Source organism: Falco punctatus, assembly GCF_963210335.1.
Source record: "Falco punctatus genome assembly, chromosome: 2".
Lineage (NCBI taxonomy): Eukaryota > Metazoa > Chordata > Aves > Falconiformes > Falconidae > Falco > Falco punctatus.
In genome coordinates, this window is record NC_137581.1 from 90,053,832 (window position 1) to 90,079,689 (window position 25,858).

The 25,858-nt window shown below is 41.4% G+C and overlaps 1 protein-coding gene across 2 annotated transcripts in view; it reads right to left on the reverse strand.

The window, feature by feature from the left end:
• Positions 1–25,858, reverse strand: part of PHEX (phosphate regulating endopeptidase X-linked) — a 134,623-nt gene that overhangs the window by 95,189 nt on the left and 13,576 nt on the right. For both annotated transcript variants that reach the window (XM_080377574.1, XM_080377573.1), the window contains exons 4-6: positions 8,282–8,368; positions 7,062–7,288; positions 3,744–3,812 (exon numbers count right to left, since the gene is read on the reverse strand). In XM_080377574.1, the coding sequence (XP_080233700.1) occupies positions 3,744–3,812; positions 7,062–7,288; positions 8,282–8,368 (383 nt within the window). The remainder of the gene's footprint in view (positions 1–3,743; positions 3,813–7,061; positions 7,289–8,281; positions 8,369–25,858) is intronic.

Below are 25,858 nucleotides of genomic sequence, written 5' to 3' on the forward strand. Positions count from 1 at the left end.
CCAACACATTTCCACCTTTAATCTTTTAGTAGATAACAATTACTTGTATCCTGGCATCATCTAGTCTGATAGATGCAGCTAAAAAAACCTTACTAACCTCTCAGGGAACTCAAAAGGGAAGCAAAACTGTAAAAACTTTGTCAGTAACAATGACCTGTCCCCCATGACAACTGAAGGGGTTGTTTCCTTTGAGCCTTGGACTGCATGTGCTGGATACTGCCCGCAGGCCTTCATCGAGGGAGGGGGGAAAAGGTGCTGCCATTGCCAAATATTGATACATCAAAGTCTTTGATAAACATTAATGGCTTCACAACGGCTGCCCTTAGAAAAGCAGCAAGAAACTGTGCTGTAGCAGAGAAACCATAAAGCAGGGAGAGGGTACGTGAGGACAGGATGACACGATAGAAAATGAATACTTATTACTTGAAATCTGTTGAGGAACTCTTGTTCTGATCATTAAATGAATTCAAGTTAATTTGATGATAATGACCTGTGGTGGCTCTTGAAATGTACTGGGCTTTCTGGTCTAATTGAGCCCAAGAGGCAGGCCTGGATGGCAGCTCACCAAGGCAGCCCGAGGACATGGCAGCTTCTGGGCTCTACTTTGTTGAGATGTTCTTGAGCTTCTGGGCACTTTGTCCATGATCTGGGAACTCCTGGATCCCCGCAAGAGACATGAGGGCTCCCATTGCCACCAGGTCAGGTAAAAGCTAAGGGGAGGGTAGCTCTAGCAGCTGCTAACTCTGCCAACTGTGCTAGACCAAAGGGTGCCCACAGCCTTTCTTCCACCTGACTCCTGGTCTGGGGGGGTCCAGCACCCTTTAAGCCCGTGCCAGAGAGCCAGGCCCAGAGCACAGCTCCCACAGGCTGTCAAGAGATGCAGCAGTTCACAAAGAAAAGGACGGCAAACTTCGCCTGGCATAGCCATCCTTAGATATGGTAGTCACATGCCACAGGCCATGATCCCCAGACACCAGTAATGTACCTTTCTCTTTGTTATGGGGCTGTTGGGCCCAGATGGTCCTTCATAAGGAAGGACGCAGCTCTGCAAGTCTCAGGCTGCAGGGAGTGCCTGAGGCCCCCCGCCGAGGCTGGGGCACATGGTCTCCTAGCGTGCAGGAGGTATGCAGTTACTGTGGAGGCGTGCTGCCAAGTGAAAGAGCTGTGAGAGATCAGCAGATCACACAGCCTCAGAGGAGATGAGAAAGATCAGCCAGACATCCCTGGAGACCCTGGAGCTTCAAAATCCTGGACCTTCAGCTGCAGCACAAGAAGCAGGAGGAGCCTGTGCTTATGAGGCTGGAAAGTGTCAACTCCCATCACAACAAAGGCCCTCAGCCCACTGCTCTTGTAGCTGACACAACTCAGGAGCACTATCAACTGGGGTGTTGTGGCTGAGCCTGAGCCACTCAGGACCAGCAGAAGGAAGACACAAGCAGCAGCGGTAACAGACTCACTGCTGCAGGGGATGGATGGCCCCACCTGCCAACCTGATTTGTCACCTAGGGAGGTTTCCTGTTTACTGGGGGTCTCACGTTCAGGATGTTGTGAAGAGCCTAGCAAGCTTATCCAGCCCTCTGACTACAATTCCCTGATGTTCTTCCTGCTAGGCACCAATGTTATTGCCAGGGGTGACCTGGGAAGTATCAGGCATGACTACAAAGCTTTGGGGACAGAGGTTAAGGGCCTGAGGCCAAGATGGTGTTCTTGATCCTGCTGGTGAGGGGTAAGGGCCTGAGCAGGACATGACAGATCTTGCGGGTTAACAACTGGTTGCACAGCTGGCATCAGAAGCAGAAATTTGGTTTCTATGTTCATGGGACCCTCTCTGAGAATTCACAGCTGCTTGGAAGGGATGGGATCCGTTTGACTAAACGAGGCAAGAGTATCTTCACCAACAGGCTGGCCAATGTGGTAAGAAGGACTTTAAACTAGAAACAATGGGCAAGGGAGTGATTGTTGAAACAATGGGCAAGGGCGCGATTCTTGAAGAAACAACTAAAGAAGGTACAGATAGGGTAGGCAAGCCAAGGGCCCAAGGTAATGGGAAAAGAGGAGACGTAATCAACAAAACAGAGCTGTAATGGAGCGCCTTTGAGGGTAGGTATGCAAAGAAGGAAGTGCCTACAGGACAGCCTTACAAGGAAAACTCTCAAGGGCACATTGAAGAATCAGCATGACTGGGTGTCCATGGGAAACCCCTTTGCACTAATGCAAACAGCATGTGGAATGAACAGGAGGAGTTAGAAGTTTGTGTGGAGTTACAGGGCTATGACCTCACCGGGATCACAGAAACATAGTGGGATAACTTGCACAGCTGGAGTTATACATGGATGGATAAGGATTTTTAGGAAGGGCAGGCTGAAAAGGTGAGGAGATGGGAGTTGTCCTTTATGTGAGAGAGCAGTGCAAATGCATGAAACTCTACCTGAGCTCCTCCAAGCTCAAGAAAAGCCCATTCTGACAAGTAGGAAATCTAGCAACAGTGGTAGGAGGCCTGGACAGGTGTAGAAGTTGCTCCTAGCTAAACTCAAGCATAAGAAGGAAGGGTATAAGAGGTAGAAGCACAGAGAGATGACGTAGGAGTATAGAGTTGCTGACAAATATTGCAGGGATATGGTTAGAAAAGCCAAGGCCAACTTGAAGTTGAATCTGGTAAGGCATATGAATACCAATGAGAAAACACCCTACAAGTACATAACAGCAGAAGAAAGACTAGGGAGAACACAGATCTGCTGCTAAATGGAGCAGGGTAGTACATGACACTGAAAAGGCCAAGATGCTCAATGCCAGCCTTGCTCCAGTCTTTACTGGTAAGACTGACCTTCAGGAATCCCAAGCCCCTGAGACCAGAGGGGAATTCTGAAGCAAGGAGGGCCTATCCTCAGTCAGAGAGGACCAAATTAGGCAGAAAAGTGGACACAAGTAAATCCAGAGGGTCTGATAAATTGCACTTATGAGTGCTGAGGGAGCTGGCTGAATCATTGCAAGTCTGCTCTGGATAATACTTGGAAGGTTACAGATATTGGGAGAGGTCCCTAAAGGCTGGAAGAGACAAAGTATCACCCCTCTCTTCAAGGAATTCAAGAAGGAAGATCCAAGGAATTACAGGCTGGTCAGCTTCCTATCAATCCCTAGGAAGGTGATGGAGAAAATCCTCCCTGAAACTATTTCAAAACACATGAAGGACAAGGTGATCGGGAGCAAGGAGCATGGATTTATGAAGGGGAAATCATACTTAACCAGCCTGAAAACCTTCTATTAATACTTTAATATCGTGACAGACGAGGGGCAAGCAGTTGTGGTTGTTCACCAAGTTGAAAAAGTAAACGTTAGAGAAGTGCACAGTGAAGTGGAGTGAAAACAAGCTGAGTGGCCAGGTCCAGAGGGCTGTGATCAACAGCAAAGAGTCCAGTTGGAGGCCAGTGACTAGCAGTACGTTCCAGAGGTCAACCCTGCTTGAACAGAGGGGTTGGACAAGATGAACTCCAGATGCCCTTCCAAGGGGGAGAAAAAGCAGGGGGGACCTCAAAATCTTACAAAAATCTTCATTTGAAAATCTTTGCAAGAGTGTGGTAGTGGTGCTTGTAGTGGTGGTATTTTCTGATATAAGATGTCTTGAAAAATCCAAATCCAAACAAACCACAACCCCTTCTCAGTCTGGGGCTCAACAAAACAAAAGTAACAATGGAAAAAAATGAGGGGAAAAATGGCCACATTGATTTCCAGCTAATAATACTTACAGATTTGGCTTCTGTGGTGTTTTCCAGGTAATCCTCTCGAGATGCAAGAGAGAGGCTTGCTTGGTCAAGCTGTTAAAAATAACAAGAAGCAGCATGTGATAGGTAAATTCATCAGAATTCAAAGGTAGCCCTATAAGCAACCTTGGAAGACTTCACATTTTTCTGGCAATTATGTTAGATGTGTGTAATTATCTAACACATAATATGCTACACCAGCCTGCGTTCCACAGGATTTCAAAACAACAGAAAAAAGCTATACTGTGCTGACAGACATTACCTAAATCATATTACTGTGATCTGGGGAGCCTCAGATGCCCCCTCCAATATCTGAGCCACCTACTACAGCAAAGAATCACCTACATGATTTGTGTGTTTATGGCTCCATTAGCAAGTAGGTAATGCAATAGGAATGGGTCTACAGGATCAAGCAGTTGGTGCTGACAACCACTCATCCTACACATATTTCAGGGGCACAAGAATCACCTTGAGACAAACACTAGTCTACTGTATGGACCAAATGCCCATTAGACGCTGGAGCATGTTAGCTGCTGTCTATCTGGAAAGCATCGTTAGCCTTCTTTGACTGAAATTGAAGTTACACTTTTGAGCTTCACCCTAGACTGGCAGTGAGTGCTGTATTTGGCTTTTTGAACAGATGTACTGAAACAGCTGGATACCAGCCACAAAAATGATTGCATGCATGCACAGGAAATTATTATGCCTCCAGTACATTAGCTAAAGATGCCTGGTAGGCGTCCAGGTGGATCTTTGTCTTTCACTTATCCTTTTGATGTAAACATGGATCAAATGTGTTGGTCTACAGTCACCCTAATACTGGAATAAAGTCCTCCAGGTAATTTCTAAACCAGTCCTGAAAGTTCATTGAGATCTGCACTTAGACTTTGAGTGAAATGACTACATGGGAGTATTTGCATACTTTTTCAAGTTCCTAACCAGAAAAACTCACAGCACAGCATATATCTTAAAAATACTAGAAACTGAGATTTCCCCAAATATTTCAATACGATCAGGTTACATTAAGGTATGGAAGCCAAAGCTGAAAACATAATTCAATCAGCTTCTAAACTCTGAATAAGATACTGACTGGAGAAGAAACAGCAGGTTTTATGTTTTAAAATATTATTTTGATGCTGTATTTGTTTTTAAAAGTTATGTCTAATGAAGAGAGATTTGTATTTATTCATACAATTTCACATGTCTTTTTAATCTAAATCCTACACAATTTATGTTTCACTTTTTCTACATTTATAACAATGACCTAAATACACATGGCTTAGAATCTAAAATGAATGAATAAATTTCATTCATTTCCTCTACTGGTTGCTGTTCTCAACCTTTAAAATAATCCATAAACAAATAAAATAAATCATCCACCAAAAGGACAGTAGCTGTGATGCTCAGTGCAACTCCGATTCTTTGAAAAACTCTATCACCTTCTTTTTTCAGCATATTGAAGCAAAAAGAATATACCCTTATGCCTTGTGAATGTGTGTCCCAGTAATAGTTAACTTTAGATGATTTGGTCTGTTTCAATTATGTGACTGTTGCATGAAATGCTCATCCAGATTTTCCTGGCTTAAGAGATTTGACAACCCACCAAAACCAAGAAAACAGAAATATGAGAATTAAACAAAAAAGTTAACCAATTTCTTCAGCCCCCAAGAAAAAAAAGATCATGTTCCGTGCTGAATAAAGTTTTATTTGGAGTTTCTACTTTTTTTCTGATCCATTCATGATTTTGCAATGCTGAACAAAGAATTTTGCAACAGAGTCATTTTCATAAGCAGATTGAAATATTCCATGGTACATCTGCACCCCTGGGAATTCATTAAAACATGGAGAAAGTAGAATACTGTCTGATGTATTCTGCAGATCAAGTTCTTAAGCAAATTAACAACAACAGAATACTCTACAGAATAAATATGTATTCATAGCGTATAGTGGTACAATTATTTAGGAACCTAATGTTTAGGTGCCACTAACCATACTGAGTGAAAATACTGCTAGGTATAATTCATTTCCAAGAGACCAGCAATAAGGATTTAAATAACCAGCCCTTCACTGACAGGTGATTTGGACTAAAATATTATGCCAGGAGATACCTAAGTATCTCTCCTGATTCTGCTGTTTCAGTTCTTTTAAAGAAATCTCCAGCTGAGGCAATCCTGACAGGATCTGAAGAGCATATTAGCAGAGTGACATCTTTAATACAGCGAGCAGTTGGTCTGCTGTTGACTTGACTGTTCAGGAAAATGTCCTAGAGATGAGGAAAACTTACCTTTCAATTTCATACCTGTAAAATGCCTCAGTCAAAGACATTTTAAAGAATTGACTCAGAATCGACATCCACTCCAGTACCTCCACAGTTAACTGTTGTTTGATCCCCAAATAAAAAGTACTCATGTCTACATTCCCAACAGCTAGCCAAGATGCTAGCAACTTAAGAATCATAGACCCTATTTTGCTACAATGAATGGCATCATAAATTTCTTCTTTGTCCCTTCTCTTCTGCCTTCATAAACTATTTTCCTGTAGCAGTGGAGGGCTGGTCTACTCTGGTTACTCATCTCTACTTCCTAAACAGCAATGCATTTGGTCCAGGCACTCAGTCTTGTCCTGGTGACATCTCACAGTAATACAATTCTCTGGAGTTTTGTCAGACTACAAGCAACATTTCTGGGGTCTTTTTCTAACTAATCTAAACTGTTGTGTAATGTCATGCACTGTTAATAGTCATGCTTTGGTCCAAAAGCAATAGCATTTCAATAAAAAGGTAAATTCTGTATTTCAGATTTAGAAGTGTTTGGGATACATCTGTGTTGTGAGCTGCTGTATAACCACAAGATAGTGCATTTCCATCTCAAGAAAAATAGCCTAAGTTCAAAATATCTGCTACTGATGCACCATTCTTCACCTTCACAGACAAAAACTATTCTTCATGCAACTGATGAGTCATACGCAGCACAGAGAACACCCCCAGGACTAGATATCCACCTCTCCCATTTTCATGCACCTAGACCCTTGACACTGGTCCACTGGGAACATATTTTACCTTTGGGGGTTTGGGGTTTTTTTTCCTATTTGAAAGGAGAAAATATCCTGCACAGAAATGTTTTTCAATAACATGTGGTTGCTGGTGGCTTCTACATTCCCATGAATTTTCGCCTATGCACCTGTAAGTCAGTAGGTAATAGCGACAATAATCAAGTGTAAACATTTGGCATGTAAGCATGTTTTATAAAAAATGAGACCACAAAATACTATGCAAAGTAACCTATTAGATATGCCACATTTTACCTTCAGGATATACTGATCGGAGATTTTGTCATCAGCAGCCACATATAAGCGTATGAAGACAGAGTTACTGTACTGACCACGAAGAGTTGCCAAGGCCTGCACTAAGCTAAACCTCCTCTCTGACCACAGCCCTTCAGGTCCAATGTTGGATTCCAGCACAGGCCAGCGGAAAGGTGAGTGCCTCAGTATACTTAACAGGGGTTTCATGTCAGCTTTTTCAATTTTATCTGAAATGTAAAAGTGTGACAATGATTACATTCCAGAAAATTAAAATCCAGCAACAGTCACATAAGACAAAAAGATTTATCACCCTGGATCAATTTCTAGGCAAGACAAAACACAACAGCTAAAACCCAAAGCCTCTGCTCTGCCTGTGAGCACAGAAGCACAGGAGTCCAACCCAGTTTATCTGCATCAAGAGGCAAATCAGTGCCTTTCAAAAAAGGCAAGGGCTGGAATTAAGTCACTTAAAAAACCGTTCCTGACTTCGGAACTAGCATAGAAACCACTGTTTCTGAGAGAGGGTTATTGTACATAATCAAAGCTAGAAGGGTCAGCATCTTGGCACTGAGGCTGCAGGGCAGGCTTTCTCAATTGCCGACAGTCAGTCTCAGGCTGTGCTGGAAGAAAGCTGCATGGGAAATACAGTCTGAAAGAGTCAGAAGGACAAAGGGCACTCCCAACTCTTCCCTCACCCATGCAGCTACATAAAGGTAGGGATCTGTCCCAACCTAGTGTATAGCACCTCACAGTGACATTTACAAGCTCAGGAAAAGCACTTGGCAAGTGTGGCCATAGGGCTTCCTACCCAAAACTTACTTGACATGCAGATAACTCTAAGCTAAAGAATCCAGGGTTGTCTATACTCAGCCCTGTGGAAACGTTTTGATTAAATGGATTTAGAGAGAGGTGGAAGATGCTGAGCAACAACAGTCTTTTGAAAGTGTCAGTATGAGAGTTTCATCCCAGGGCTCCTCTGATGTACCAGGCACTGCTCCCACCCCCAGGGCACAGCTTTGGCATCCTTTTGCACAGATTCCCTGACAAGCAGAGATCTCGTTAAAACTGACTTCTTGTGCCTTGGTGTACCTCAGTTGAATCCCACCTTTGAAATCTTTGTGTTGCCACAAATTTTCACAGAACTCAGCAGACAGAAAAAAAACCCTGCCTTTATAAACACAGGTAACTTATATGTGTGTCTCTCAAATGAGGCCACTTACTCTCATTCATGCAGGATGCATAAAGGATCTTAGCCTTCTGTACAGCTTCACTGTCTCGTCTTTTGCTGATGGGTTTCTCAAGCAATGCTGAAAAAACAAATGAAAGGGTTTTTTCAACACATCACAAAATGTCAGAATTGTCTGTTTGCCTGTCTCAGCATTTGCTTTAATCACAGCATTTGTTTAATTAAGGATGAGGTTCCACGTGTATTTTCTTACGCAGTAACACAGACATTATTGTACTTTTTTCAATCCCCAACAGAGAAAGATTTATTTATTTATTTATTATTAAGAGTACTGATTTAAAGCCAGTTGACAGATACTGCTTATTTCTTCTCATCCTTACAAAGAGCTACCCTCAGCAAACTGAGGGGACGGGGAATAGTGGGGCAGGGGTGGGAACCAGTGCATAGGGCACGGAGTCGGGAATTCTTTCAAGTGGCTCAGCCTCTGGTGCTGGTATGTTATGAAATCAGGGTCTAATGGGGTAGGTGACGATCCCAGGAGCAAGACTGCTGGACTTCACATTTTCCAGCTCTGCTGCTGCTGAAGGAAAAGGGCAGAGAACTGCCCCATTGTCTGTCAAACACATACAACCTCTGTCTTGTAAATGGCACAGAAGGGCAAGTGTCCCACTGTTTGAAAAGCTGCATGATATAGCTCCCTCACACTATCGTCAACCTCCTTGGTGCCTTAAACCCAAACCAGCTTTTCTAAACCATCTTCTCTACATTCCTTGCATTCCTCACATTATGTTATGGAAATGAAATAGTATGAAAAGTGCATCTGAATCTCAGCAGTCCACTCTCGGCTGCCTCGAGCTATTTTATTCAAGTTGTAAATCAGTCATGATGCAGCTGCAACTACACATAATATGGCTAAATGCTGTGTCCTAGTTTCAGCTGGAATACAGTTAATTTTCTTCTTAGTAGCTGGTGCAGTGCCGTGTTTTGAATTTGGTGTGAGAATAATGTTGATAATATACTGACATTTTTAGCTGTTGCTAAGTAATTTATACACTAAGTCAAAGACTTTTCAGTTTCTCAGGCCCTGCCAGCGGGAGGGCTGGAGAAGCACAAGAAATTGGGAGAGGACACAGCTGGGACAGCTGACCTGAACTAGCCAAAGGGATATTCCATACCATGTGATGTCATGCTGGCTATATAAACTGGGGGAAGAAGGAAGGGTGGGACATTCAGAGTTAATGGCATTTGTCTTCCCAAGTAACCGTTATGTGTGATGGAGCCCGGCTTTCCTGGGGATGGCTGAACACCTGCCTGCCCATGGGAAGTGGTGAATGAATTCCTTGTTTTGCTTTGCTTGCATGCACAGCTTTTGCTTTACCTATTAAACTCTCTTTACCACAACCCTTGAGTTTTATCACTTACTCTTACGATTCTCTCCCCCATCGCAATGCAGCAGAAATGAGGAGGGGCTGTGTGAGAACTGGTTGCTGGCTGGGGTTAAACCATGACACAGAGGCAGCTTAGCTACAGCAAAGTCTATCAGCTCAGGTGCAGCACAGCATGAGCACTTCCATGGCCAAGAGAAGCAGGGTAATGCTTAAGCACAGCATGGAAACAGGGCTAGCAAACCCTGTTGGACCTCATCTGGCTTTGAAAGAACCAGACAGGTCCTGCAGAGCATTACCTTATTGTTACTGGGACGACTGAAGAGAGCAGCTCTGCTGAAATCATTGCAAGTCCCTCTTGTTCTATGCTCAGCCAGAGCTAAAAAGCCTCAAAAAATTCACGAGTGCCTTCTCTATACCATAATCACCAGTGCTCTGGGTTTCAAATGTGCAAAGGTACAGTGCAGACTGTCCCTGTGTGGTGCTGTGCCTGAGTTAAGAAGCACGGCTCACACAAAAGGCAGAACAAAGTGCAATGCAGGAGTCCCAGTGGCCTGCCAAAGCAGAGGGCCACTGGGACTTCATACCACCACCCATGGCAAAACAAAACAGCTTCCACATGGAGCTTAATCAGGTGTCAATTCAATGTTATTCACAGAATCATAGAATGGTTTGGGTTGGAAGGGGCCTTAAAGATCATCTAGCTCCAACCCCCACGGGCAGGGACACCTTCCACTAGACCAGGTTGCTCCAAGCCTCATCCAAGCTGGCCTTGAACACTTCCAGGGATGGGGCATCCACAGCTTCACAGGGCAACTGTTCCAGTGCCTCGCCACCCTCACAGGAAAGAATTCCTTCCTAATATGACCTAATATAAATCTACCCTCTTTCAGTTGAAAGCCATTACCCCTTGTCCTGGCATGTCCTGGCAAAAAGTCCCTCTCCAGCTTTTGTGCATGCCCCCTTTAGGCACTGGAAGGCTGCTAGAAGGTCTCTCTGCAGCCTTCTCTTCTCCAGCCTGAACAACCCTATCTGTCAGCCTGTCTTCATAGCAGAGGTGCTCCAGCCCTCTGACCATCTTTGTGGCCTCCTCTGGACTCACTCCAACAGGTCCATGTCCTTCTTATGTTGGGGGCCCCAGAGCTGAACACAGCACTCCAGGTGGGGTCTCATGAGAGTGGAGCAAAGGGGTAGAATCACCCCTATCAACCTGCTGGCCACGCTTCTTTTGATGCAGCCCAGGACAGAGTTGGCTTTCTGGGCTACCAGCACACATTGCCAGGTCATGTTGAGCTCCACATCCACCAGCACTTCCAAGTCCTCCTCCTCAGGGCTGCTCTCAATCCATTGTCTGCCCGGACTGTATTTGTGCTTGGGATTGCCCTGACCCAGGTGCAGGACCTTGCAGCTGGCCTTGTTGGACATCATGAGGTTTGCAGGGGCCCACCTCTCAAGCCTATCCAGGTCCCTCTGGATGGCATCCCTTCCCTCCAGCGTGTGGACTGCACCACACAGCTCGGTGTTGCCAGAAAACTCTGTCAATACTGGCTGGGGTGATGCACAGTACTGAAGAGGTGGTGGTGCTGCCATCAAAAAGCAGCACCCTCCTGCGAGCAGGTGGCAGCTGCTTACTGTCCAGCCCCTGTCCTTCCCAGCACCTCACCAGAGTCCTCTCTCCAATGTTGCCTCTCACAGGAGGCAGAAGGCCAGCTGGGTGGTACCAGTAGGTGCTGTAGCTGAGAATGGTCTGGGTTTGCACTGCCCTGCTCAGTATTAGGAGCTCACTGCTGGAGGCAGCATTTGAAGATGCTTATTTCCCAGGATTTTCCTAGCACTTTGAAGAACCTGCCATGCTGCACCTCTCAGATATTCCCCACCTGTGCTCATGTGAGCACTCGGGACCTTACTGCTGACCTTTATTAGTCAAAGAATACCTTAGCAATGAGCAAATGCCACCTGTTCTTTCCCTCCAATCCCTTTTCTACTTAAAAAAAAAAAAAAAACAAACAAAACAAGAACTCATTTGCTTGGATCCATGAGAGATGTAATGACATCACATCCTTTTAATTATGGATGAGATTTTCCCTACAAATACTGCTGGACAAGTTTCCCAACAGCTTTGGTTTCAAATCCTGAAATTGTTAATATTTCTTACCTTGTTAAATATAATATAATGTCAGTCACTGCCACATATCTTCAGTGTGCACAGTCCTTAGCAGAATAATCAGACCTGCTCACGGTTTAAGAATGGCATTTTAAAAGAAACTATAAATGAAACCTCCATAAAACTAAGGATGAAAAAATACACTCCTATTAAAGCTATTGCAATAACTTCTGTTCCTGGCCAGTGAGCTGCACAGCCGTGAAATTTTGAAGCTAATAAAATGCAATGGCGAAAGCCCAGCTAGAGCTCAGGAGAGATACAGAGGATGAGATCCAATAAAATCAAATCAACTCTCTAAGAACACACCTGCATAAAATCCTGTTAAAGTCAGACCTGGTGTTTTCCCATCAAACCATCTAATTATGTGCCAGAACAAAGCTGTAACACTCCCTGCACTACTGTAAAGAATGAAGTGGGGTAGATGCTGCCAATTTGCTCAGAATTAATTCATGAAGAAAATTCTTGGTTCTGATAATGTAAAATCCAGTGACCAAACATTAAAGTCTTAACAAGACAGTTAAATCCTGTTGACATTGAAATAGGGGATGTGACCCATGAGTGCTCTTTAGGCTACAGAGGTTCCTCAGCCTTAGCCTCAAGCTTTCAGAAAGATTTAGAAGCTCAAACCTAGAGCACTGGTCATATCCAGTCAAATTCTGCATTAGCTAGTATAAAATCCAAATACAAGGTTTAGAAATTTGTGTCTTATTTAACTCACAAATACATATGGCTTTTACACGTCCTTGGATATTTAAATTCTTAAAGAAGAAGAGCAAGGAAAGCAGGTGATGCATACTAATAAAAATATGGGTGATCAATTAGTCTACCTACAGGTTGCTGTATCCATGGAAAGAGTCACTACTGTGATTGAAATCAATGTAGACATATCAAGCCACGTTTAAATTAGCAGTGTCAGGTACTGTGAGTAGCCTGGCCATAGCAGCAAGCTGCAACAGCCCCCCTCCTGCACCAAGCGTATCTAATTGTGTGGGTTGGTACATGCTGAGCTCTGCAGTGCAGCGTTTTGAAGGAAGGGCTGCAGCTCAGAGTCTCTGCTCTCTGAGGACCTCTGCAAGTTGAACAGACCTACCTCAGGGCTACCCTTCTCTCTCACCAGTATGCAAATGCATTCTCTGAATGCTCCATCTCTTGAGATGCAAGATGGCATTTCAGGCTCTCATCTACACTAAGGGAAATGCCAGCCGGTGAGCTACAGAGAAGAAATCCAGCCCCTCTGAAAAAATTCAACTCTTAAATACAACTGGCTGGGAGGACTGTCTTTCCACCTTGAAAGGTTTTAATGGTTTCAGATATTTTCTGTATGGACAACAGAACAAAAGCAAAACCTGTAAGGTCTTCAGGGAACAGGGAGAGGAAGACCACCACAAGTCAGTTAATGTTCAGCCTCATGAGATAGTTTAATATGCTTTTCTTAAGTCCAGTAGCTGGTATTAAAAATTGTGGCCAAGTTAACGAGATCAGGGTTATCAGCATTTTGACTAAAGTATCTCACTCAGCACTAAGAAGGACATTAAGTTTGTTCTTGCAGCTTTCTTCTTTGTTGGGTTTTTTGTTTGTTTGTTTTTTTTAAACTCAGTTTCCTTGCTCCAAAATGAAAAGCTCCAATTTCCTTCCATTTCAGGACTCCAAACATTAACTGAATTCAACTTGAATCTATAGACAGTTTCAACAGACCAAAAAATTAATCCTTCACCAGATTCACTGACTGTGAAAGAAATTTTATCCAGTTTTGATTGGCATCTTTTAGCTTCATCTTTAAATAAGAATTTTTAGGGAAAAATGGCCTTGACCAGACTAGGAAACACACAGCACTCCAACGATACTTAAAAAAAAAGCCACCTTATAATAATAGTTCGTTTGTTAGCTCCCAGTTAAATGTTACAGTTCTGGACACTGAATCGCAATCTGGCTGCCGAGATTAAAACAAACCCACAATCTAAGCTGATTTACACCAGAGCACAGATTTGTTATTAACATCAACCACAATTTAACAACTTGTTGCTGCTACAGACTTATAACACTAGCCTGCTGCCAATGCAAAGCAGAATATCATAACCAGGACAAGCAGAGCAAACTAGCATAGTTTAAGCCACATTGAATATAAAGCCTGCAATAATGTTTCCCTAACCAAATATGAAGTACACGTTTGAACGGCCGTTCTAGCAAAGCAGCTTTTCTTCAGTTATGTGTTTTACTTCCTTTACTTTCAAATTAATTCCGAAGTCATTCTCTTTGGGATAAAACGGATCTTAGGCTGTGCTAGTGATCTCAGCACCTCATTGTCCATGTTTCCATATGCACAGGATGCCCAGATGCAAGATTTATGTTTCCTGTCACATAAAACTTAGTTATGGTAAGCGTCAAACACTCTTGGTAATTCTGCTCCACAGTGCTGAAATAACATATCTCATTAAGCAACTACCACTTGCACAGTCAGAAACTGGCTAAAGGTGTTCATGATATCCTAAACTTTCTGAGGTTGCAAACTGCTTCATCATTCATTTTCTTCTAACCGAGGGGCTGAGGGTGAGGAGGTTCTCACTGCAAATCAAAGTTCTTGTTCCTCTAGCAGCCCAGGTCAGGCACGTTTGCATCATTGCTCTCCCTGGCTCTTGTACAAAACAAGACAACTCAGCATTGCCAACAAAATACACTCCATAGCTAGGAAAGATCCTCAGCTCTCTGAAGTGTAGATACTCCCAAAGACAGTCAAGGAAGAAAAGACACAGCTGGGGGAGTAGGAAGCTGGGTTTGGGAAGGGAAGGAAGTTAAGTTTATATTGAGTTGTCTTCAGACAGTTCTTTTCCAGGGTAAGAGGGCTAAAAAAGGCCAGCTTCCTGTGGTTCCCTACCCTACAGTAAATAGCAATCATCTGCTGTTAAAAGTGAGAGCAAGGCACTTTACAAAGTAAACTTTGCTAGTGTGTGTGTGTGTGTGTGTGTGTGTGTTTAACTGCATGCTATTCTGAAGCTGCTAAAGATAGTGTTGTGGCTAAGTGTTACCTTTAATCTTACTTTCCATTTCTAGCCCTTGTTGATTTTCCAGCCTACTGCCCTATGCAGCTTCACTTTGGTTTTCAACCACTGTGTTTTATTCAGGGCACTGAGAATTCCTGTACCTTTCCCTTTTCTGACTAGGGAGTGCATGAAAAAGGGATTGTACAGCCAGATTTACAGGGAAAATATCATGCATACCATTTATTCAGATTATAAATATTGATTCAATTTATCAGTGTCCTGATCTGCAGATTGTATATATTCTGTATGCTATCAGTTTTCTGCATATACAGTTTAGTTGGATTCCTGAGAGACACTATGTGATTTGCTAAGCTTATTATTCTAGAGAGAAAAATATGTTTTCTCTGCACTTTCCAACCCTAGATATGGAGAATAATAGACTTTGCTAGTAAAATAGTAGCTTTTGTTTTCCATTCATTTTTGTCCTTATCCTTTTCCAAACATTTGCTGTATGTGGAAAATGCAAACTGAAGTGTTTGCACAGTGATATCTGATGATGATCTCAAATATATTACAAAGTTTTGTATCTTGAAGAAAAAACAACTGCATGCGCAAATATCCCAGTGGGAACATGTTTGGACTTTAAACCAAAAAAAAGCTATACAAGAACCCCAAGGAGACATCCTGTTTCCTGGAAAGTTGTAACCCTGCAGGAGTGAAAAGCTAGAAGCAGACAAGTAATTCAGCATGAACTCCCAGGGCAATGCTAGAGCAAACAGGGGCTTTGGACTGCAAAAACAGAGAACTGTCGAAGTGAGGAGATGATCCTATTGTTGTACACAGGCTAGTGAGCCAGACTGGAACACTACCTGCCCTTTGGCTGTCCATATTGTAAAAACAATGTTGGACAGCTTGGCAGGGTGCAAAAAACCAACACAAGCATTTGGGTTATCCTTTGGGTAGAATGGCTTGAGATGGGTGAGGGTTGGGGGGAGCCATGCAGTAAGAAAGCATGATTTGTCTCACAAAAGATGGTGGAAGGGTAACAGGATTACAGTATGGAACTACTTCACCATTAGAAAATGCTTGGTGCCAAACGGGTCTTTAGTCTATTGAAAAAAGGCACAAAGAAAGCCAACAATTGGAAGATGACAAATTCAGCAGTGACAGTGATTAACCACTGGAGCCAAGCAACCAGACAAGATAGTGGCTTCTCTGCCCCTGAACATCTTCAAGACTCGATGCCTTTCTGGAAGATAAGCTTTAGCCCAATGTGAATTATGTTTTATCCCTGTCCAAGCTATTGAACTGCATTACATGGGTAATGTAATTGTCTGCGATACAAGAAAGGTCATAGGAAATAATCTAATGGTTACTCCTGGCATTGCACTCTAGGCATTTGAGATAAGGATCTCAAAGCACTCTCAGACATGTGAGACCAAGGAGATACAGCCATTATCCGTTGTTGTAGATAAAGAAAGTGAGCCACAGAGGATTAATTCCTCCTTATCTAATTCATGTCACAGTCCTACTGATTGGAACAGTGCTCCTTTACGAGCATAAAGCTTGCCGACCTTGATCCAAACACTCAGAGAGCTTGACCCTTTGGAGATGGTGACTGTTCCTCAGTCCCTTTAATGTCAGTGACAGTGGGAGTTGCTCAGGATTGCCCAGATGATGCTGAGTACTACAGCTGAAAGCAATTTGTAATGTTTTCAGAAGCAGATCTAGAAAGCAGCCCAAGGGCTTCTCAGAAACCCATGCCTATTCATTCACTGGGCCAAAGATGGAAGATGTTCTCTCATCAACTATGTCCACAGTAAGGCCCTATGAAAGCCTCACACAACAGCATGCTCTCCGTTTGGTTTGGGTAGCAGTAGCTAGCAAACAATATTTGCTCCATATTGCATGTTTATGAACTTCAGTTTCTTAGACCAAAATGCAGGATCTGTACTTGTGGAAAGGGAATTTCTTTGCAAATACTTGATGACAGGGAAGGTGGATATCTCTTTCAGTTCTTGAGCAATTAAGTCTCTGTTCTTCACCCTCCCCTCTATGCTGCTCTACAGCTATAGGGGTCAGGTTTCTAAACTGATGAGAAGAATAATTTAAAAAGCTCTTCACCCATCTCCAGCTATCAGTCACAAGCTTTGTTTTTTTCCCAGGTTAGCACTACTACGTGCTACCTCTGTGAAGAAGCAAAACCCAACTTATCTTTTGGAAACTTACAGGTGATCCTCTGATGCCAGCAGCAGGACATTTTAAAGATGTCCTATAAAGAATTTCAGCTTAAAAGTAAAGAAAAACCTACTCAAACCTTGGTTTGGGTTTGGCAGTCAAACCAAACACACAATACTTGTGTGCAGAATGTCATTCCCTGAGGTCCCTGAGCCATGAGAGATTTATGATTAATCTCGTCCTCATTAAGAACGTCTAACCCTTAAATCCCATATTTTCTTCACACTAAAGAGCTATAGCAAAAGCATTTCTGAGAAGCAGCCACAACTCCTAAAATACAAGTAGCCAACTGCACTTGTGCCATTAATGGTATCTAAGGACCCCAACTGTGCCATGAAGGCACTGCTCTTTCTTCAAACGCCCAGTGCTCTGGATTTAAGAAGTCAATTTCTGTACAGTTCATGGAGCAATGATTTGGCCAGGATGCCAAAGCACCCAAAAACCCCCTTTCCGAACCACACTGTTGTTACGGAAATCACAGCTAGACAAATGTACAGTCTTAATTACAGTAATGCAAGCTTAGATGTTCCAAGAGGGACTATTTCAGAATGGTTTGGGGTCAGCTGACACTTATTTAGAGTATCTGGTTTCTAATTCCTTTTCTCAAGCCCAAAGTTAAGTGAAGGAGACCTGGCAGTGGTACATTTTATGGATGAAGGCCTATAAGGGGCACAATGTTCTACCTCAAAATAAAAACTGGCCGCAGTATTTGAAATTATACATAAGACTGTTATGATCACTTCACCAGTGGTAACTTCCCTGTCTTGCTACATGGAAATATGAGTTTAATAGACTGCAACGTAAAAGGTCCAGATTACAAGACCATCAAAAAATAAAATCTGATACGTGTATTTTTATTCTCATCAGTTTGGAAACTTGACTCCTATAGCTGGAAAAGGGTACAGAGGGGAGACAGAGGGGAGAGTGAAGAATATATATGTATGTATGTATGTATGTGTGTGTGTGTGTGTGTGTGTTCTACAAGGAAGTGATAGACATAACTGACATATTTCAAAGTTCTACATATTTATTGGGAACAAGACAAGTATAGTCAAGCCAAAATTATTCTTTGAGTTAAATCTGTTCTCTCACGGTAGTCTCCTGAAAAAGACAAGGACATCTCCTGCTGTAGGATGTGTTTAACGTTTCAGTACCACTTTATCCCTCTTAGCAGGTTCGTTAGCACAGGTCAAACTCCCACACTAATGCACCTGCTCAACTTCCATTTCAGAGCTGCTTTGCATCTGGAAGCCTTGGGAGAAGAGCAGAGCAAGTTCTCACCTGCTTGGAAAACACCACAGAGACAAACCTCAGTGGAGGGGGCAGAAACCTACTTACAGCTCTTTTACGACACCAGTGTAACCCAACTTCAAATACATCATTTCAAGACCTGATTAAATTCCTTTATGCCTTTAAAACACGTTTTTCTGAGAATTTCTCCTGCTATGTAACTTTAGAGTACAGTACAACCCATTTCCTCTATTAAAAATTGTTAATAATATTTGGTTTTTGAAGCCTTCCTAGAACATGAACAAACACAAATTTACTTATTTTTGTAAACTACCAGTCCTGCTAATTGTTCTGCAGTGCCTCTTGCTAGTTTGGGTGTCTGGTGCACAGTCTGACATGTGCAGTCTGGAGTCCTCATTCCCACCAGACTCTTTACAAGAAGCAAGCTGCAAATGATTTTTTTTTTTAAGTAAAAGTTTGTTTCCAGGATGCCAAAATCAGAAAATACAGTGTTTAAAGATGTAATTTTCACTCCTTCACAACTAAAAAGACAAACAATGAAAATTTTTCTCACCATTGTAGTTATGTAATTTTTAAAAATACCAGCACAATACTGACATTAAGACTCTTCTTCCTTTTTTTTCTTGGTGGCTATACACATTGCTCAGTACCAGAAAACTGAAAGCAAGCAGTCAGAGCCTAATGCACTACAAAAATTATTTAAATGCACATTATAAATACCTACTTAGAATTTCTAATGCATTATGGTCCAGATATCTCTACTGTTTGCTAAATATATATATATATATATATATATATATATATGGAAAAACAAACTAGCTTGCAAAAATCTTTCTCCATACGCTTCAAACTATATTTGCCTAGTTTTTCCCTTTTGAGTCTAAAATAACATAAAATAGCAAGTCAATACACTTTTCAGTGCTTATAACATAGCTTTTACATTTTACCAAAGCATATATTATTTCCACTGTCACATATTTTGCGTTCCCTCCTTAATCAGCCTTCTCCTACTGTCTTACGTTTTTTCTCTCAGTTCTCCATTATAAATAATCAGGTCACCAGAATCATCTTACTGGAGTACATAAGGTCTCAAAATAATCACTTCAAGTTCATAAAGGCAAACTCCTTGTTCACACAGGAATATGAAATATTGGAGAGTACTAGACACAACTCAGATTGTCCTACCACCTGCCTGGAGAGGAGAAGGCTCAGGGAGGACCTTATTGCTCTCTACAGCTACCTGAAAGGAGGTTGTAGGTAGGTGGGGGTAGGTCTCTTCTCCCAAGTAAAAAGCAATAGGACAAGAGAAAATGGCCTCAAGTTGCACCAAGGGGAGGTTTAGATTGGATATTAAGAAAAATTTCTTCACCAAAAGGGTGGTCAAGCATTGGAACGAGCTGCCCAGGGAATTGGTGGAATCACCATCCCTGGAGGTGTTTAAAAAATACGTAGATGCAGTGCCTGGGGACATGGTTTAGTAGTAGACTTGACAGTCCTGGGTTAATGATTGGTCTTTTCCGACCTAAATTATTCTATGGTTCTATACGGTATATTCCCACCTCTATGGAAGGCAGAAGCTTCCAAGATGCCAATGAATGGGGCTACTGGTCCCTTGTGGAAGGCCTTGTGTTAGCTTACATAGTCTCAGGTATGCCTTAAATAGGCGTTTCTTATTTGTAACTTCTATAAGTTGTTCTTATCTTAAATAATTTTCAAAACATTAACTTTTGCTTTTTAAAACAAAAACTACCAGTGTATTCTGCAGCTCCAGGAGCTCATTCCTCAGAACTGCCTTTGTGGAGCTGATGCCTTAATCTAGGCATCCCTTGTTTTGATAAACTGCATCTCCCCCTCCCCTTGTTTTATCTTGTGGGTCAGGGGAGAGGGTCGTTTGTTTTGTCATTTTAAAAAAAAACACATTTATTGATGATTAACACACCATTAATCAATCTAGGCAAACATGTTTTGTATTTGATACAATTAATGTCATTCAGCCTATTTCTTGGTGGCAGGGTCCATCTCACCATGGATAGACCAGTAACTCCTGAAAATAACCAGCCTATCATTATTAATTCCTCTGACATTCTGACAGAACATTTCGCTATTATGAATTAATGAGGATGTAATTAATATGCACATCCATAGGAATTCATGAAGATTTAGTAATCAGTTTACAGTGGTTCTACTTTCCAAGGAACACAAATCAAGTAAATCAAACAAATGTTTCCAAACACTAATTTCATGAAAGGATGCTGCATTTACACAAATAAACCCAGCTAATATACTGATATTGTAGAGTTCCCCCTCACCCCTTGAGAAGAAATTCCCCAGTCTTTTTCTTGAATATCCATTTTGGCAATATGGACATACTCACGGAAATGGCATTCAAACAGCTGTGCTTACATAAATTCTTCCTCTAGCTACTCAGTGTCCTAATATACAGCACATTTCCTAAATGACAATGCTGTTTGTTTCCAGTTTCAGCATTTTGTAAATTCTCTGAGTTTGTATATGAAAAGATAAGCACATCATATGAGTTCCTCCAAAAGCCAACTGACATAACTGTACACAAACTGCAACAGAATCAAAAATGATCTTATAGGGATGTGAAAGCCTTTGTTCATAAATCTAATTTCAATAATAAATCTTAATCTTTTTAGCAATATTCCCCCCTCCCCTACCGTGGCCCTCTAGCCTCCCAGTATTATGCTGTAGGGGATAACACATGTCATTATAATATTAGGCATAAGAGTTTAAGCTGCATTTAAACCAGAAGATTGCAAGATCCCCAACTGTTACAATATAGATGGAGCTCCATACTAAATGGCAGCATTAAGTTTACTTCATTATATTAATACTTTCAACATGTACTTGCATAATTTTTTTTGTTAGTCAGAAAATGGGAAATCAGATGTTATGGATTGTTATGCCTTCCAAGGCATTAATCCCTTTTCTGCAAAATTAACAGTCCAAAGTACAGACATATAGTAATTTTGAAATTCCGTATCTGTGGATATGATCATATCATCTTTCTGCAGGCAACAGCCAAAACAGAGGTTGACCGTAAATCCAGGGGGAATATCATGCCACACATGCAACAGCAGCATCCCATAAGCCCCACTCCCATTCCAGCGCAGAATGCCACTCTGGTATCCTGACCAGGGAGATGCTGTGGGAATCCTGTGGCTCAGCTACTGTGCTGCTTTCAAACCTCATTTAGGAACCAAAATTACCTCCTTTCTGTACTCATGGTTTCCAAAAATCACCCATTAAAAACACAAGTTTCATTACGAGCTGCCACAAAGCCTGGAAAAAGTCTTTGCTTCTCAACCTTTAACTCAGGTACTTCATTTTACCAAAAAGCTATTAACTTGTTGCCCAGAGAGACTGACCTGACTTGTGCCACCTACATTGCTTCTTACCTTTAGATGAATAACACATTATAGGAAAGATCTAGACCACTGAAAAAAAAAGTCTGTACCACTGAAAACAGATCTGTTTGAAGTAGAAAAGGCAAGCAAAATAGCATTAAGCACTGTTGCTGTTTGCTGCTATCTTGTTATCCAGGAGCAGCTATCCAACAAGAAGATACTGGAGGCAGTAACAAATACCCTCTGATGTTGGGTTTTTTTTTAATTACTGATGGTATTCTCCCTCTTACTTGGGACAGCTCTCAACAAGCTACTTCCGAAGGAAAAAAAAATAAAAAAATACAGGTCAGCTAATACAGAAACCTAGGGAAGTCAGCAGCTACATGATGGATTTCATTGGCCACGTTCAAGCCATTCTAATGGTCCCAACTGAGCACCTGTTGAAAGGTGGGAGAAGAGAAACCAGCCCTGAAAAGCCCTGTGGCACAGGGTCTTCTGTGCAGGACAGCAGCCACTCAACAGCAACTTCTGGCAATTGTCTGAAAAGACTACCCTATGGTCAAATAGTATAAATTCCCATACTGAGATATTTTTCCCTTACTGATTTTACTTAGAGAAGAATTTATTTCCTAAAGAAAATCATTGCAGATTATCTTGGGGAAAAATGCCTACACTGCTAAGTTATTTTGTTTGCTGTCTGCCTCATGTTCTTTAAAAACCCACACACCATATCCTCCAAAAAAGCCTCCATTTCTTTCTCTTTGCCACATTGGAAATTCCTCACTTTAAATTGACTGGCATTCAGAAACAGCCATGCTAGAAAGCTCAGCACAGCAAATTAGTCTGAAGTGGGTGTCTCACTGGGCTAGGATCAGTACGGAGACTTAATCTGTAAACTGGTTTCCACAGACATAAATTAAATTTAAAAGGCCTGGAAGACATGTTCACAAATGATTCACATAATTTAACTCAGCTCCTTTTCAGTGTTGAGATTTAGGAATGTTTGCATACTTTTAGTTGTGGTTGGTGTTTGTTTTTTTAATTTATTGCTTCCTGCTTGGTCACTAAAAAAAACCAACAAACATCAAACCCAGCTGTACATCATTGTTCTGCAGACTTCACAGAAAAGAAAAGAAACTGCTTGGTTCACAATCAACATTCACGACAGGTAACAGGCACTGATTTACTCGCCTCAGTCTTCCAGTTCTGAATTATTCACAAAAAGCCACTTGCATTTCAATGGTAAGACAATAGGGTTCCTAAACTCTTAATTAAGGTCACCAATCAAAATGGAAAAATTCAGCAGGAGCACAAAGAGCTTTGCAGAAAATTTTATGGTAAGTGAAAAACATTTATTAACTCACAGAAACATTGCAATCTTGACGTGACATAAGGCTGAAAAACAGTTGCAGTTTGAGATTGCTTTTGTTCATACAACAGGTGTCACAGGCAAACCATTTTTTCTTTCCATTTTGAAGGAGTCCAAGAGCTTCCACAGAGGCCCATCAGCACTAAAAGTGCTTGTTCTTAACCAAGAGGCACTTTTTAACACACCTGCAGTCTATCTGCAAATGAAAGCTGCCTTCAAGTCAGGGACAGTCTGGTCCAGCCAGGAATGGTTAAGTAGAAGTAGTGGTTCTCCCCAGAACAGTTCTATAAAGAGCTAAGAAATTTTAACCTAAATATTAGATGTTCATTACCTGGATCTGGGTCATAACCAAACCAAACCAAACCAAAACCACAAGTCTCTGGTTTTGACACATCTTTGGCTATCTACAGTTGTCTTCTATACATTCCTCCGCAAATGCATGAAATCCTGTTGTCGCTGATATTCCAAGGAAAGACCTACCACTGCTTTCACCGGGACAGGATTTTATACACTTCGAATAGCCAGGAGATCAAAGTGAGTTACACATGTGGTTTGTGTATTCCTCTGAGAGCAAAGAAAGAAATCCAAGTGACCCTCAAACAAAGGACGGAAAGGAAATTAAAGGGGAAACAATGATACCATTTTAGTTTGAATCAATCCTAAAGACAGCTAGAGAAATCCATGGGAGCATTATATATATTTTTTTTCCTTACCCCATTATAAACCCAAATCCTACAAAAAAACGGGATTTTTAACTATCACTTTATGTTTTGCAAATCCAGAAGAACCCTGAAATAAACATTTCTTGTCCTGTTCCTTCAACCAACCAGAGATAGGCAGGCAAAAGATCTACCACCCAGTAATTCTCAGCTATTTTCCATTGACACATTGTCATTCCTTTCTTTGGAATTCCCTATTAAAGCACCAAAAACCTTCACTGATACAGAAAATGTTCTACCCTTTCTTGGAGCTGACACCTGCAAAGTCACATGCTCTTGTTTGTCTGCAACCTCAAAAAAAAAAAAAAAAAAAGAAAAAGGAAGAAAAAAAACCCCAACAACTCTCAAACCTGGTAGTACTTTATACTATACAGCTACACCTACCACTTTTTGGTAAGGCAAAACTAATTCTTACACTTGCTACCCATTATCAACTGGAAGATCTTCTTCCGTATCAATTGCCCCTGAACAAAAATTCTGTATCAATTGCCCCTGAAGCCTCCAGAAGACTGAAGATACCCTTGTGTAAGCAAGGCCATACACAGGTCTTTGCACAAATACCTAAACCTCCCTCTCTGCCTAAGGCTCAGGAACATTCAGGGACCAGAAAACAGATTAGATGTTCAAATAAATTATTTTAAGCAACAGCATTTTTTAATATATTGCTGAATAAATACTTCCATCTATATCACACCATCAAAGAATATCAAATATGAAAAATGCAGCTTCCTGGCCAAGCCATGTTATCACTTTCAGATTAATAGTTTTCTTTAATATGATAAATATTTCAGAACATAGAACTTGCATAATAATCAGCTCTTTAAAGACTGGGGCTTTTTTAATCTGAGTGTCAAACAGGGACATTTACAACGAAGTACAAAGTTCCACTAAGAGTTGTTTAGGAAGGAGAGAGCTTCCAAGGTCTGGTCAGTCATATATATATTTCTCTGGGCAAGACTTCTCAGTCTGTCTAAAACTGGATAGCAAATTTGTGGATATTCACAAATGAATAACTCACTGTCAAGCCAATTTATTGAAGTAACTCAAACTAAAACACAAACATAAAGGTTGAAGTTACGCCTTGTTATTTCAGCCATTAACGCTGACATCCAATAATTTTTTTTTCCTTTTCCTCTTTTAATTACCAAGAATATATTACAGAAAATTTATTAAGTAAAACATTAAGGAGGAGATGATGAAAGTTATATTAACTCCTCTACACCACTGACGGTTTCACATCTATGTCCCTGTACCATGCCAAGGAGCAGTTTAGGTCTCCTATTAAAATAGTTATCAGGCACTTCATTACACCCTTTTTCTGATATGGAGTTTCCATTAAGCAAATACAAGACAAAGAAAGAAACATCTAAGTAAGAAGTATTCTCCTAGCTATGGATTAGCAACTTCTAAAGGGACTGCAGTAAGAAAACCACATAAAAATGTGGCTTAGCATGATGTCCTTGATTAGACTCTGTAAAAAGAGGAAATTAGGGATGAGAGTCACAGCTTGCTACTCTATATTCAATTAGGACTGGTTTCTTTGTGGCTGCGCTTCATGCAGGATGTGCAGTTATCTAATACAGCCCAATTCTGGCAGTAGAACAATTAGAATGCAAACATAACTTAAAACAGGCTCTGGTAATATTTTTGCCTTTGGTGTGACATCTTCAGCTGACTTAAAACAGCAGTCATCGATCATATCCTATGCTGAAATTCCAAAATCATATTCTGAAATTGAATGCAGCTTTTAAAATACGTAACAATGTGAAAATTGGATATGACATGACTGAAGAAAGCAAGCAGAGAAGGGCTTTGACGTCTACACACACACATGTACAAAATATATATGAGAAATGTATATAAGAGAAATGTATACAAAAGAAATGTATACAAGAGAAAAATAAATGCTATGTTTAAGCACAACATCCTAAAACTGACCTCTGCTCTGTGGTGGCTGAAAGCAGGCTCTTATGTCAACCAAGAGGTCAATGACACACTCAAGGTACGCCATGGTCAAGCACACCAACAACAATAACAAATCTTGCACACCTCCGATCTTTCACATGATTTGTTTTAGTGAAGATCGTAAGAATCTTCCCAGGGTTTTCCTACCCAACAATAATCATCACCGTTTCT